Raw genomic sequence first — 16,199 nt, forward strand, 5'->3', positions numbered from 1 at the left:
CTTCACAGGCAACACACCTAGTCCAACTAATTTGACGCTATCTTAGGAAATATCGAGATTATTTTTTCATAGGAAGTGGCTATTCTTACGGTCCCGTAGGAATAGCCTCGCAGGCTATTCTTACGGCTCTCCTGTAAGAATAGTGAAAAGCCCGCAGGTGTCTATTCCTACGGCTCTTCCGTATGAATTATGAAAAGTCCGCAGATGGTTATGGATTTCCCCTATTATAACACATTTTTGTTACATTTTATTGCTTCCATTTGTTACATAAACAAACAATTTTTAAACAACGAATTTATTGTACTGTAAGTGTAAAATATTTATTTCACTGAAATTTGTCTTCTAAATAAATCGGAAAACGATTGTTGGTTGTACAGATGTAGATGTAAATACATACGTTATTGATATTCATTATTGAAACACTTAAAATATTGACCAAGTGTTTTCAAGCAGGCCTAAACCAGTTAGAGAATTAGTGATCTATGTTTCGTGTATATATATGCAAAATTTTCACAACAGTACAAATCTCTTACCACTCTAAACATGTTTATCACACATCAGCTTGACATAACGAGATTCAAAATAATTTATTTAGGCAAAAACATACAATATGTTCATTCCCTAACATGGAATATAACATTGAAATATAACAATCAGACCTGACATTTTATTTGTAACACAATGACCAAATGTGATGTCATTTCTGAAATCGTTTGAAATTATATATAACAGTTGAATGACTTCAGTACAATGTATACAAAACTGCCATAGGAATAGACATCTGCGGGCTTTTCACTATTCTTACGGGAGAGCCGTAAGAATAGCCTGCGAGGCTATTCCTACGGGACCATAAGAATAGCCACTTCCTTTTTCATATGGGCAATACCCCCACTCGAAAGTCGAAACTTGACGAAAGACCAAAAAAGTTGAAGCAATTGACAATGAAATTTTCATCGCTGCCGATGCTTTATATGCTATAGTTTGAATGCCGATTATTTCACAAATTGTCAATAAATTCAAATAAAACTTACATATATCAAAAGGGGATTGATCAATTCCTCATTGATTTATGTAAAAATTATCAAATAATATCCGAAATTACGAATTTTCAGTTGATTAAATTTAAACCTATGTATGTACTGTACACGATTAACTTTTACTGTGTATACACACCAATAGATATGTGCAACCAATAAAACCAATAACTTTACATGACTGTGTACTATGATTCATCATCCATTATTTTGGTCCTTCAAAGTATTGACGTTTAGATTGCCAGTCACAAATATAAAACAGTCTGAATGTCGAATTATTTTGACTAGCAACAGACCAAGCATGTGTTTGGCTGTCAGTCAGTGCTTAAGTTTAATTATGGTCCATCTGCCCTTCAGACACAATGAAGCAGAAATGCTACGTAGACTTGACTAGAGTACAGTATAAAGTTTCTTGGTTTAACTATATAACGTGGGTAGTCGATGAAAGTCCCCACCTGGAATGAATGGAACAATTATATCCAGCCGAGCCCACGGCAGGCGTCATATTTACCTCCCCAGCATCCAGTCTAGGCCGATACAGTACCAATTTAAGTATAGGTAGTGGTTACAATTAATGTACCGTAATCTTAGCTTCCGATTTTAGGAATACCGATTCTAGGATTACGGAAGTTCCGTATTCCTAGACAACCCTATGAGGATAGGCTAGGATTACGGAAATATTTAAGAGACATCAAATAGTGTAAGGGCATGCATAAATGATGTTGTAAATTTACTTATTTCACTTAAAATAGCGATTTTTCATATCTGTCTTATGATTTTGTGTTATCGATCCGCGATTTTGCATTAGTATAATCTTAAACGATATATTAATGGCAGCGCAGAAATATTATAGATTTATCTGTGTTTCGTATATATATATATATATATACATGCAATGTTTTCAAAACTGTACACATTTCTTACTAACGTACCATTTCCTGTTGTGTTCGTAGTAGCAACGGAAATTGGTATTAATGCACCTGTACACACATCAAGTCAACACAAATAGTCTGGCTTTAATAACATACGACATGGTTATAGTCGACATGTAAAACGAAAAAAATGTGGTTGCCTATGATATGTTTTATGTGTATACCATATAATATGTTATTTGGCAGTTAAATACGCATTTATAAATACTTCAAGTGTATTTTAGTAGGTCTTTTCTTCTATATAGTTTAATATTAAGGACGCATTTATGATGCAAAATGGCGGATCAAGATAGTATGACAGGCATGAAAAATCGCTTTTTTAAGTGAAATAAGTAAGTTTATAACATCATTTATGCATGTCCTTACATATATTTGATGCCTCTTAAATACTTCCGTAATCCTAGCCTATCCTCATAGGGCTGTCCAGGAATACGGAACTTCCGTAATCCTAGAATCGGAGGCTAGGATTACTGTACCATTATCGTAGCCACTGCCTTGAGTAAATCATCCAGCACTGAACACTTGTTGGGATATCAGCCGCGATCAGGAATCAAACCCGGACCACTGGCGGACTTGTAGTCCAACCTGCTAACCACTGCATCATGGAATCCCTTAGTATAGATCACGATGTGTTTGCCTTTCTGGAACTAATGGGGTTACAGTGGGTGTACACAAGGCTGTGACATAGAGATGGGCTTCAAGGTAAAGCAATATCAAGCCTTGGAGGCTATTCAGACAACAGTCTTGCCGATAATTTTCTCTATCCGCTTTACTGTCGTGCTGATTTTTTTGTATCCATACGTATGTAAAATTGAGCTGAGTCTTTTTCAGTTTTTGTCTTAATTTATCAGGTCTCCGTAGTACCTGCATATCCCTGATAGTATCGATTATCTGACAGTTTGTATTAAATTTATTATGCCCACCCTTTGATAAGTTAATAACGACAATGTGTGATTACGATGCTTATAGTTATTATATTGAATAGTGTCTTTTCAATTTATTGTATGAAAAGTTAGATACACGGAATAAAGGTATGATAAGTAATCAAGGGATGCAGATATAAGTTCACTGTGCATTCCTTGGATTTATTTGTTCTGCAACTAATTGATTAATTAATTGAATTGATTGAAAAACTGATACAAGTCTGTTATTTTTGATATCTATCTATTATCAGCTCATTTATTTAGCTTAACTAGATGAAGTATGATATGGAGAGCTATCCTACTTAACCTGGCGTTGGAACCCACCCGCTTAGCTCAGTAGGTAAGAGCGTTGGTCTACGGATCTCGGGGTCGCGAGTTTGATCCTTGGGCGGGGCGTATGTTCTCCGTGACTATTTGATAAACGACATTGTGTCTGATATCATTAGTCCTCCACCTCTGATTCATGTGGGGAAGTTGGCAGTTACTTGCGGAGAACAGGTTTGTACTGGTACAGAATCCAGGAACGCTGGTTAGGTTAACTGCCCGGTTACATGACTGAAATACTGTTGAAAAACGGTGTTAAACCCAAAACAAACAAAATAACTTGGCGTTGGCGTCCTTCCGCGTCCACACCTTGGTTAAAGTTTTGATGAACTTTCCAGGGGTGTAAAATATTTTTTCACACCACTCGCCCTGTAGGACTAGTAGCCAGTAAAATCTGCATGCCCTTAGTGAACAGTCACTCGCCCTAATAAAATTACAACTATCTTTAATGTCATTTTTAATACTGTCACTTTTATGAAAGAAGTAGAATCTATTATGTACAACAAACAAATTTCAAATATAACACACAGTAGACAAATAATTATATTCTTTTGTACACTACATTCATTAATCATATTCATTCTGCTCAAATTTGCTTTTCACAGCAGACATTTTTCTTTCACTGTATTTTTGTCATTTCCACCACCAGTTCGCTCTCCAAATAAACTACGGATGTTGGTTTGCATGCTTTGACAAAGTACCGGAAAATAAATGGTGATGATAATAACATTAACCTGGATAAATAAGTTTATCTTGACTGGCTTACGGTACATGGTTTTCTTGCAATAATTGCATCGATAATAATCACAGTCTAGCACGCAATCATTATTGGTATGCGGTTTAATTTTAAAGCGTCTACTGACGTAATGATTGTTATCATTTTCGCGATGCAATTCAAAATATTTTTTGCTGAATTTTGGAAAAGTTACGACGTGAAATGCACTCGCCCAATCGGTCGCGTATACTGCGAGGTCCACTCGTTCTATCCAGACTTTCGTGGAACTTTACACCCCTGCTTTCTTTTTTTCTCTTTATCTCTGTAATTACTTCAAAATACAAAGGTGGGGAAGGGGTACTAAATGACAAACACCAAGATAGGTTAAGACCATTTTAATTATAGTTATACCGGTTTCGGTCTTATCAAGACCTTCTTCAGCATAAAATGATTAAAATTTTGGACACTAAAGTATACAAAATGTGCGACACATTTTTGACGTATATTTGTTACTATTTATAGAACAGAGTCAGGCGAGACTATTGGCACCTTTCTAATTATTGTCGATATAATGATTTCTTACATGTACAATTATTGTTTGTAATAAAGATGCCATAGATGCTACCAACGTTAATTATTTGTTCATTGTCCATACTAAACTGACCTACTTTGTCCAGGCATAAAGTGCTGTCACTAATTGATTTGCTTACCTTCGTGGTCAGTCACACATTGCCATATAGTGCAAAACTTATCCAAATCCACAGATACAGATACATTGTTTGTCTTATCTATTTTTCTTATTTTGTCTGAAAATCTCTGGTAATATTTTGACCCCATACTTCTATCAATTCTTCAAATAGTTGAGCTGTGTTTTATCAGATATGAATTCCTGGCTTCAGTTCTAGCACAGTTTTGAACCAGCCTGGATACTCGTATTACTGGTGTAATTACAGGTAATAGACATTCTGTCCAAGTATGGAGGAAAGAGAGACACATACCTCAGTGAAATGGTGAGTCATGTGATTGCCGATGATATAGAGAACCATGAATACCAGGAAGCGAGGGAACTGTTTGAACTGCCTTGTGTAATGGTAAGCTATTTGGTACCGGTATTTTTAATTAACCCTTAGCCTGCTGGCAGCAAGAGGTTCTGCCTTTGCGACCAGTGCAGACCAAGATCAGCCTGCACATCCGTGCAGTCTGATCATGGTCTGCACTGTTCGCTATTCAGTCACTATCTTTTTGGTAAGCACCCCTTTTAACAGTTAATGGTACTGTCCAAATTGGAAGATGGACAAGTTCATTATAGAAATTTAGCAGGGTAAGTGTTAATTTGTAATTCTAATGATAAATGCAGCTAGAATTGCTATAAAACTAAACTTAATGTGTAGATCACAAGGTCCTGATATTTTCAGATAAAATTATATAATAGCAAAGTTTTGTTTCATAGAAGTAAAAAGATGTATATATTTAGAAACATTTTAGTTTCTTTTTACAGTAAGATAACTTAGTGAATCAGCCAGATTGTGTCGCTACCCTTGACTGGTTGCTTGATACAGTTTTAACAGTAAACCTTTTCATACAACAATTTTGTGAGCAACATTATAGTACCAACATCTGTATGTGATGATATTGATCAAATAAAATTGATGTTTCATTATTCCATTTCAGATAATATTGTAAGTGTTTCTTTTTTCAGAGTGAGTGGGTGCTGTTGTCAGTAAAATGCAAGAAAATGCTGGAGTATCCTTTATGTTGTTATTAGTGAAAGCCATTACCACAGATAATGTTGTTTTTAGCTCGACTATACGAAGTATAAGGAGAGCTATCCTACTCGACCCGGCGTCGGCATCTTTCCGCGTCCCCACCTTGGTTAAAGTTTTTTTACACTTTCTCTTTTTTCAACTTATCTCTGTAATTACTTGATGGATTTGATTCAAACTTGAAATACTTATTCCTCATCATCATCTGACATAAAGGCCATAACTCTGACTCCAATATTTCATGAATTATCCCCCCTTTTCACTTAGATTTTCAGATTAAAGTTTTGGTGCACTTTCACTCTACCTCTGTTATTACTGAATGGATTTGATTCAAACTTAAAATAGTTGTTCAGCATCATCACCCACATCATATGACACAAGATGCATAGCTCTGGCAAATTTTTTCATGAATTATTCCCCTTTTTACTTAGAATTTCAGGTTAAAGTTTTGATGCACTTTCACTCAGTCTCTGTTATTACTGAATGGATTTGATTCAAACTTTAAATAGTTGTTTAACATCATCACCCACACCATATGACACAATGTGCATAACTCTGGCACCAATATTTAATGAATTATGCCCCTTTTTGCTTAGGATATACTTATATAGTGTTTTGATACATTTTATCTTTACCTCTCTCATTACTTTAAGTTGATATTTTTGACATAGACTCGGGCTATTGTGCAATATCTTCATCCACAATTGGAGTCATTAAACACTCCAGTGACAGCTCTAGTTTCTGCAGATGTGCCCAGTTTCACTATCCAGCATCAAAGTAGTCGAGCGCGCTGTCTCCTGTGACAGCTCTTGTTTCTCATAGTCCTTTAATCATCATACCTGGCTGTTACAGTTTTCCTCAGTCAGTTATGTAGAGGAGTGGTTAATCAGGGTTCATATAATTATACTGTGAAAAGTCAAAGAAATCATGGAATTTGAAAACTGCCATCTTTTATCAAGGAAAATTCAGGGAATTTTCTAAAATAGCCTTAAAATTCAAAATACATCCTTGAAAGTTATCAAAGATGACCAATAAAGTAGGGTTCTCGGAAATGCTTAATTTTTAGCTCGACTATTCATAGAATAGTAGAGCTATTGGACTCGCCCATGCGTCGGCGTCGGCGTCTGCGTCCGCGTCCCGATTTGGTTAAGTTTTGTATGTTAGCTTGTATCTCAGCAACCACATGTGGGAATGGATTGAAACTTCACACACTTATTCACTGTGATAAACTGACTTACACTGCACAGGTCCCATAACTCTATTTTGCTTTTTAACAAAATTATGCCCTTTGTTTGACTTAAAATTTTTGGTTAAGGTTTTGTATGTAAGCTGGTATCTCAGTAACCACTTGTGGGAATGGATTGAAACTTCACACACTTATTCACTGTGATAAACTGACTTACATTGCACAGATCCATAACTCTATTTTGCTTTTTTTACAAAATTATGCCCCTTTTTCGACTTAGAATTTTTTGGTTAAGGTTTTGTATGTAAGCTGGTATCTCAGTACTCACTAATTGGAATGGATTGAAACTTCACACACTTGTTCAATGTCATGATCTGACATGCACAAAGCAGGTTCCATAACTCTATTTTGCTTTTTTACAAAATTATGCCCCTTTTTTTCGACTTAGAATTTTTTGGTTAAGGTTTTGTATGTAAGCTGGTATCTCAGTATCCACTAATGGGAAAGGATTGAAACTTCACACACTTGTTCACTGTCATGATATGACATGCAGTGCAAAGGGTCAATAACTCAACTTTGCATTTTACAAAATTATGCACCTTTTTAAACTTAGGAGTTTTGGGTTAAATTCTTATATGTAAGCTGGTATCTCAGTACCCTCTAATGGGAATGGACTGAAACTTCACACACTTGTCCACTGTCATGAGCTGATAAGCACTATGCAGGTTCCATAACCCTATTTTGCTTTTTTTAAATTATGCCCCTTTTTCGACTTTCGTATTCATTCAATCGACAAGGCTGTTGAATAGTCGAGCGTTGCTGTCCTCCGACAGCTCTTGTTCGTAATTGTAAGCATTCTTTTTGGAAAAGGATGCCAAAATATTCCAACCGTGAGTCCCCGGGACGTGTAAAAAACTCTAGAGGTCACATTTTTCATGGGATCTTTATGAAATTTGGTCTGAATAATCATCTTGATGATATCTAGGTCAAGTTCGAAACTGGGTCACGTGCGGTCCAAAACTAGGTCAGTAGGTCTAAAAATAGAAAAACCTTGTGACCTCTCTAGAGGCCATACTTTTCAATGGATCTTCATAAAAGTTAGTCAGAATGTTCACCTTGATGATATCTAGGTCAAGTTCGAAACTGGGTCATGTGCTCTCAAAAACTAGGTCAGTAGGTCAAATGATAAAAAAACCTTGTGACCTCTCTAAAGGCCATAATTTTCATGGGATCTGTATGAAAGTTGGTCTGAATGTTTGTATTGATGATATCTAGGTCAAGTTTGAAACTGGGTCAACTGCGTTAAAAAACTAGGTCAGTAGCTCTAAAAATAGAAAAACCTTGTGACCTCTCTAGAGGCCATACTTTTCAATGGATCTTCATGAAAATTGGTCAGAATGTTCACCTTGATGATATCTAGGTCAAGTTTGAAGCTGGGTCACGTGCCTTCAAAAACTAGGTCAGTAGGTCAAATAATAAGAAAACCTTGTGACCAATCTAGAGGTCACATTTTTCAGGGATCTTTATGAAAGTTGGTCTGCATGTTCATCTTGATGATATCTAGGTCAGGTTCGAAACTGGGTCACTTACTGTCAAAAACTAGGTCAGTAGGTCAAATGATAAACCTTGTGACCTCTCTATAGGCCATATTTTTCATGGGATCTGTATGAAAGTTGGTCTGAATGTTCATCTTGATGATATCTAGGTCAAGTTCGAAACTGGGTCACATACTGTCAAAAACTAGGTCAGTAGGTCAAATGATAAACCTTGTGACCTCTCTATAGGCCATATTTTTCATGGGATCTGTATGAAAGTTGGTCTGAATGTTCATCTTGATGATATCTAGGTCAAGTTTGAAACTAGGTCAGCTGCGGTCAAAAACTAGGTCATTAGGTCTAAAAGTAGAAAAACCTTGTGACCTCTCTGTAGGCCATATTTTTCAATGGAATGTCATGAAAATTGGTCTGAATCTTAACTTTGATGATATCTAGGTAAAGTTTGAAACTGGGTCACGTATGGTCAAAAACTAGGTCTGTAGGTATAAAAATAGAAAAACCTTGTGACCTCTCTAGAGGCCATATTTTTCATGAGATCTTCATGAAAATTGGTGAGAATGTTCACCTTGATGATATCTAGATCAGGTTCAAAACTGGGTCACGTGTCTTCAAAAACTAGGTCATTAGGCATACATGTCATACGTCCCGGATTGTCTGTGATTGTCCCGGAAATGACATACTCGTCCCGGTGTCCCGGACAGTGTTGAAATGTCCTGGAAAATTAAAAATACAGAAAACAAAAACAACCCCCCAAAAAACTAGTTTTTTTGGTCTATAAATTGTTGAATTTTACATTAATAAAACACAATAAACAGTCCCCGGTGTCACATTGTTTATTCCTAATTATCCGATCAGTTTCATGCCCTCGAGGGGGACACATGTTGATTAAGCCATCTCCGATCAACACTCGTATTGAATGCGCACCGCGATCTTTTGATGACCCAAATTAATTTACAGTCAGCTATTTTGATGACCCTGATTATGAACTGACAAAATTATGCAATCAATAACAGTTTTATGATAATTTAATATTAGGAACAATAGCCGAAATTCTCGTTGTTTTTAGCACGTAGGCGGTGAAGCTACATGTAGCCTTTATGGAAGAAATGGCTGAAAACGGTACATTAAACGATAATTATTTTAAAAGGTTGTAATCTTTTAAAATGTAGATTGATTGTCACACATATTCTAAATTAAAATCTTGACTTTGTCGACCGATCCATGAAAATTGACCCAACCCAAAATATTTTATATCGATTTTATCTAGATCTACAAGATTTATTTTATTCCTTTGAGGATTCCATTTTATTAATGATTAGATAAACGTTTAAGCTTTAAAATGATACCAAATAAGCTGGATTCTAAATCACGATGACCAGGTTAATTCTTCGTATGTAGTATGTCTCCTAATTCTGTTCACCTCGGGAACGCAACCAATTCACGTGCCGAACTATAGACGTGAATTACCCTGATTTACCTCCCTTAGAAAGCTAGACGACATTTGCAGCAAATTATTCCTAAGTGAGTAAACAATGTTTATCTCCGGAAACTACATGTAATTTTATGATATTTATGCATGAAACAGACGAATACTAATGTCATGGTGTATGTCCCGGACAAAGGGTAAAAATCCCAGAAATTTTAGTTCAGAATCCCGGAAATGTCCTGAAAAATTATGGCATCAGGGTAACTCACGTCTATAGTTCGGCACGTGAATTGGTTGCGTTCCCGAGGTGAACAGAATTAGGAGACTTACTACATACGAAGAATTAACCTGGTCATCATGATTTAGAATCCAGCTTATTTGGTATCATTTTAAAGCTTTAACGTTTATCTAATCATTAATAAAATGGAATCCTCAAAGGAATAAAATAAATCTACAATTGTAGATCTAGATAAAATCGATATAAAATATTTCGGGTTGGGTCAATTTTCATGGATCAGTCGACAAAGTCAAAATTTTAATTTAGAATATGTGTGACAATCAATCTACATTTTAAAAGATTATCGTTTAATGTACAGTTTTCAGCCATTTCTTCCATAAAGGCTACATGTAGCTTCGTCGCCTACGTGCTAAAAACGAGAATTTCGGCTATTGTTCCTAATATTAAATTATCATAAAACTGTTATTGATTGCATAATTCTGTCAGTTCATAATCAGGGTCATCAAAATAGCTGACTGTAAATTAATCTGGGTCATCAAAAGATCACAGTGCGCATTCAATACGAGTGTTGATCGGAGCTGGCTTAATCAACATGTGTCCCGCTCGAGGGCATGAAACTGATATCGGATAATTAGGAATAAACAATGTGATACCGGGGACTGTTTATTGTGTTTTATTAATGTAAAATTCAACAATTTATAGACCAAAAAAACTAGTTTTTTGGGGGGTTGTTTTTGTTAGCTCAACTATTCGAAGAATAGTCTAGCTATTCTACTCACCCTGGCGTCGGCGTCGGCGTCACACCTTGGTTAAGTTTTTGCATGCAAGTACATACAGCTATCATTTAAAGGCATGTAGCTTTGAAACTTATTTATTCTTTTTCTAGATCAATTACCAACCTCACTGGGTCAAGTTCCATAACTCTAACATGTATTTTGAGCAAATTATGCCCCCTTTTGGACTTAGAAAATTCTGGTTAAAGTTTTACATGCAAGTTACTATCTCCAAAACTAATGCAGATATTGAATTGAAACATCACATGTGTCTTCGGGGTTATAAAACTAGTTGATAGCACCAAGTCCCATAACTCTGACCTTTATTTTGGCCAAATTATGCCCCTTTTTGACTTAGAAAATTCTGGTTAGTTTTACGTGCAAGTACATACAGCTATTACTAAAAGGCATATAGATTTTAAACTAATTTTTTCTTTTTCTAGGTCAATTACCTACCTCACTGGGTCAAGTCCCATAACTCTGACATGTATTTTGGCCAAATTATGCCCCCTTTTGGACTTAGAAAATCCTGGTTAAAGTTTTACATGCAAGTAACTATCTCCAAAACTACTACAGATATTAAATTGAAACTTCACGTGTGTCTTCGGGGTTATAAAACTAGTTGATAGCACCAAGTCCTATGACATGTATTTTGGGCAAATTATGCCCCCTTTTGGACTTAGAAAATCCTGGTTAAAGTTTTGCGTGCAAGTACATACAGCTATTACCAAAAGGCATATAGCTTTGAAACTTATTTATTCTTTTTCTAGGTCAATTACCAACCTCACTGGGTCAAGTTCCATAACTCTTAACATGTATTTTGAGCAAATTATGCCCCCTTTTGGACTTAGAAAATTCTGGTTAAAGTTTTACATGCAAGTTACTATCCCCAAAACTAATGCAGATATTGAATTGAAACGTAACATGTTTCTTCGGGGTTATAAAACTAGTTGATAGCACCAAGTCCCATAACTTTGATATGTATTTTGGTCAAATTATGTCCCCTTTCGAACTTAAAACTCTTGATATTTAACATTTTGGGTAATAATTTCCTGCTTCTGTGACAATATTTCAAATAGTCGAGCTTGGCTGTCTTACGGACAGCTCTTGTTTTCTGTATTTTTAATTTTCCGGGACATTTCAACACTGTCCAGGACAGCGGGACGAGTATGTCATTTCGGGGACAATCCCGGACAATCCGGGACGTATGACATGTATGGTAAATAAAATGATTTAAGCAATGTAATATGGAATGTTATTTAGTGTTATATACATGTATTTAGAAAAGTTTTATGTCCTTAACATGGAAACAGCAAGGATTTGTTTGCACCAGAAGGAAGAGTGTTTTCTGGTGTAGTTGCCTGCCCCTCACAGGTATAGCAGAAGATTGAACTATTTGTTTACTACTAGTAGTTATTTTATTTGTTTACTTCATTTGTGCATGACATTTTAAGTACTGTAACATCATTGCGAGTCTTTAAATATTAACACTTACATACAGAACTGGATAAGCAGTGGTCTGGTAGCATATACTTTACATTCTTATGTATAATCATTTTTCCCTATGTTAGTAAAGTTAGTGAGAGATGAAAATCACTTTAAATGTTTTAATTTTAGCTAGAAGAATCGGATTGGCTGTCACTATGGGGAATGATTGTTTACAATGGAGGGCGTTGCGGAGGAAACCTAACAGAAAAATGTACACATCTGATAACAGCTAAACTAGAAGGGGTCAGTATGTTAAACTAGAAGTGGTCAGTATGTATATGTTTCTGGTATATTTAAACTTAGTAATAAGTTTATACCAGGTCATTTCAGCTGGAAGGTGAAGAACACTGAAGCACATTTGAGTCGGACTCTGGTATCTTATGAAGAATGTTGGTCATGAACATTTTAGCAGGGATTGAACCTGCAACAACCTGGTTGTTTATATAAGCATGTTGCCCATGAAATATTATACTTGTTGTAGTTATATATACTAGATAATATTTGTGCCGCGCCATGAGAAAACCAACATAGTGGGTTTGCGACCAGCATGGATCCAGACCAGCCTGCGCATCCACGCAGTCTGGTCAGGATCCATGCTGTTCGCTTTCATAACCAATTGCTATTAGAGAAACTTTTAGCGAACAGCATGGATCCTGACCAGACTGCGCGGATGCGCAGGCTGGTCTGGATCTATGCTGGTCGCATACCCACTATGTTGGTTTTCCCATGGCGCGGCTCATTTAAGTTTCGGAGTAGCTGAGTGGTTAAGAGGGCTGATTTGGAATCTTTTTGCCCCTCACTGCCGGGATTTGAAATTTCTAGGGTGTAGAAATATTTTGTATGAGGAATCCTTCCAGCTGGCTTGTGTGAGCTATGTAGTTCTGTCCAGATGACTGCCAGTTCCTTAAGTAATGTGCAGAGGAGCACCCTTGGAGTCTTCCTCCACCATGAAAAGCTGGAAAGTTGCCATAATTATGACCCATAATTGTGTTAATATGATGTTAAACCCAACAAAACAAGACTGATTTATTTCAGCTCCCAAGTTTATTGAGCTACAGTAAACCAGTTCTGTTGGCTTATGAGAAGCCATTGCAATGACCCGCATTGTGATCCTTCTTGTTCTATATTTAAAAAAGATACTCTTGTTTTTATCCCCGGCCGAAGGCAGAGGGATATAGCTTCGGCGGCGTCTTTCCATACGTCCCCACTCATGTTCCAGATTTCTTACTTGATGGTGCTCTCTTAAAGACATCTGTTCTTTTAAGTTCAAATGTAATGAAATTATTTTCTTCTTAGTAACATCCTAAACTTTTTACTGGATATATTTCTTTGCCATTTCCCATTCAGCGGGGGATACCAGTTCATAAAATTTGCTTGTTATCTTATTTCAAGGTAACTGAAACTTTTTAACAAGGGATGTTAATCAGCCTTACTGTATCAGCTCTCTGTTGTTTTTCACCAGTAACTGTGAACTTTTCTGTAGATAACAAAGGTAGATAATGACTAAAGAAGTATATACTTAACTGTAGTTATCAAAAAATTGTTCTCAGTTGAGGATTTGCCTTTGCATCTCAGATGCATTATTCAGTTCGGGAGGAAAAAAAACAAACTGACATTGTATTGAAATGATTTAAAAGTTAAAATAAATTAATTTCAGTTGAAATGAAATACACCCTGATGTCTTTTTTTTTCAGCCGAAATATGAGGAGGCAATGAAACATGAAGATAGTGTGAAAGTTGTAACTCCAGACTGGGTTAGTGATTGTCTAGACAAGGGAGAGAAGCAGGATGAGAATCTGTACCATCCCAGACTGGTTGTCTGTCCTAAACCACCATCACCACCTAAACCAGAGTCACCGCCTAAACAAGAACCTATGGAGGTAAAGCATTTTTTCTATGCTTTTCAAATAAGAAATGAGAAGATAAATAAATTATACAACACACATAGTACATATGAAAATATATGCAGCATTATTCTCTTTGTATGAAACTGTGCTTACCGATTGTAAAAGGTTTAATAAAAAATAACAAATATAAGATATTGAAACCTGATATTTGTAATACCACTGAATGAATAAAAGCATTTGTGTAATCTTTAATCAATTTTCTTATAGACAACCCCTGTTGTTAGTCAAGAGACACAAAGGTTACAAGTGCCGCCTACGGTAGTTGAGAGGCGTTCACCCACAGAGTCTGGCCACACGGGCTCACGCCCAGGAACACCCGGAAGTGCCAGCACAAAAGAGGCTCTGGCTAAACTTGTCAACAATAGAATGCAGGTGAGGTATTTTTCTGACAACAGAAATAATTATATAACGCTGAATTCTTACAGTGTGTAACTCGAACTGTGGCAAATTTGTTGAGATCCATAACTTGTGATTGCTTTCCCCGCATTGCTGTGTGTTTGAAACCCTATTTGGATGTGTAATTCTTCTATATATGGAAGATAAGCAGCTGGCTATCAAAAGGTTGGCTGTTTTAACCAGGTTCCTGAAATAGTGCCCTTATGGCATCTGGGGTTAACAGCTTCTTGAAAGAAATATTTTTTTTTAAGCATACTGTTTTGTGATTTTGGTATTTTGAAAGACATTGCTGTTTTGAAAAATATATGAGACTGTAATATTTATCTAGAGACATTCTCTTTAAAAATGCCGTGACCACAATATTGTGATTGTTTCATGTTTTCTTTATCAGTTTTGTTGTTATGTAGGATGTTGTACATTTTCAGGATCCTCCTGGGCCAAGACAGCAGCAAGCGCATTCTACATACATGGGTCAGTATCCTACCATTCCGGCACATCAAGCAGGCTACCGACCTGGTTTGCATCCTCCTCGACCGCCCCAAGCACATGGATTTCCTATGCACATGGGAGGTCCAGGTCAGCCTCATTTTCCGGGTCAAGGTCATCCTCAAATTCACCCAGCACACCAACAGATGCCTCAAGGTCATCCTCAAGGTCAAGGCCATCCAATGCAGCATCCACAAGGTCAACCTCAGCTCCCACAAGGTCATCCTCAGAATCGTCCAGGGCATCCGCAACATCCTCCAGGGCAAGGACACCCACAGCATCCTCAAGGATTTCCACAACCGCCACAGGCACATCATCATCCCCAGGGGCCACAACAGCCCCCTGGTCCCAGAGGTCATACAGGGATTCCACAAGCTCACTCTGTGCCATCTCATCACCCACAACAGCAACAACAGCAGCAACAACAACAGCAGACAAAGCTGCGGAACATTACAAACAGCATAGATGTGCACAAACAACAGGGTAAACAGTCCCAACAGCAGAAAGTTGCAGGACAGTTACAGAGACCACCACCTCCACAATATTTTCAGCAACCCCCATGGCCGCAGTACTGGGGTCATGACCCATCAGATAATAGTAAGTTTCCATGTCTTGTCTTTTTAGCTTAAAGCATTTCTTAACAGTGGTGGGGTTTTTTTTTTTAGCTCACTGAGCAATGCACAGGTGAGTTATTGTAATCGCTCGATGTCCGGCGTCTGTCAACATTTAGCTTGTGTATGCGATAGAAGCTGTATTTTTCAACTGATCTTCATGAAATTTGGTAAGAATGACCTTGATGAAATCTAGGCCAAGTTCGAAAATAGGTCATCTGGGGTCAAAAACTAGGTCACTAGGTCAAATCAAAGAAAAACCTTGTGTATGCGATAGAGGCTGTATTTTTCAACTGATCTTCATGAATTGATAGAATCCAGGTCAGGTTCGAATATGGGTCATCTGGGGTTAAAAAAGTATGTAACTTTGTCAAATCAAAGAAAAACCTTGAGTATGCGATAGAGACTGTATTTTTCAATTGATCTTCATGAAATTTGGTC

The 16,199-nt window shown here is 36.9% G+C and overlaps 1 protein-coding gene across 1 annotated transcript in view; it reads left to right on the plus strand.

Annotated features, from left to right (window-relative positions):
• Positions 1-16,199, plus strand: part of LOC123535725 (PAX-interacting protein 1-like) — a 38,213-nt gene that overhangs the window by 357 nt on the left and 21,657 nt on the right. The window contains exons 2-8 of the mRNA XM_053528158.1: positions 4,882-5,019; positions 5,628-5,671; positions 12,184-12,244; positions 12,488-12,601; positions 14,053-14,238; positions 14,473-14,637; positions 15,087-15,744. Of these exons, the coding sequence (XP_053384133.1) occupies positions 4,882-5,019; positions 5,628-5,671; positions 12,184-12,244; positions 12,488-12,601; positions 14,053-14,238; positions 14,473-14,637; positions 15,087-15,744 (1,366 nt within the window). The remainder of the gene's footprint in view (positions 1-4,881; positions 5,020-5,627; positions 5,672-12,183; positions 12,245-12,487; positions 12,602-14,052; positions 14,239-14,472; positions 14,638-15,086; positions 15,745-16,199) is intronic.

Source organism: Mercenaria mercenaria, chromosome 17, assembly GCF_021730395.1.
Source record: "Mercenaria mercenaria strain notata chromosome 17, MADL_Memer_1, whole genome shotgun sequence".
Taxonomy (NCBI): Eukaryota; Metazoa; Mollusca; class Bivalvia; order Venerida; family Veneridae; genus Mercenaria; species Mercenaria mercenaria.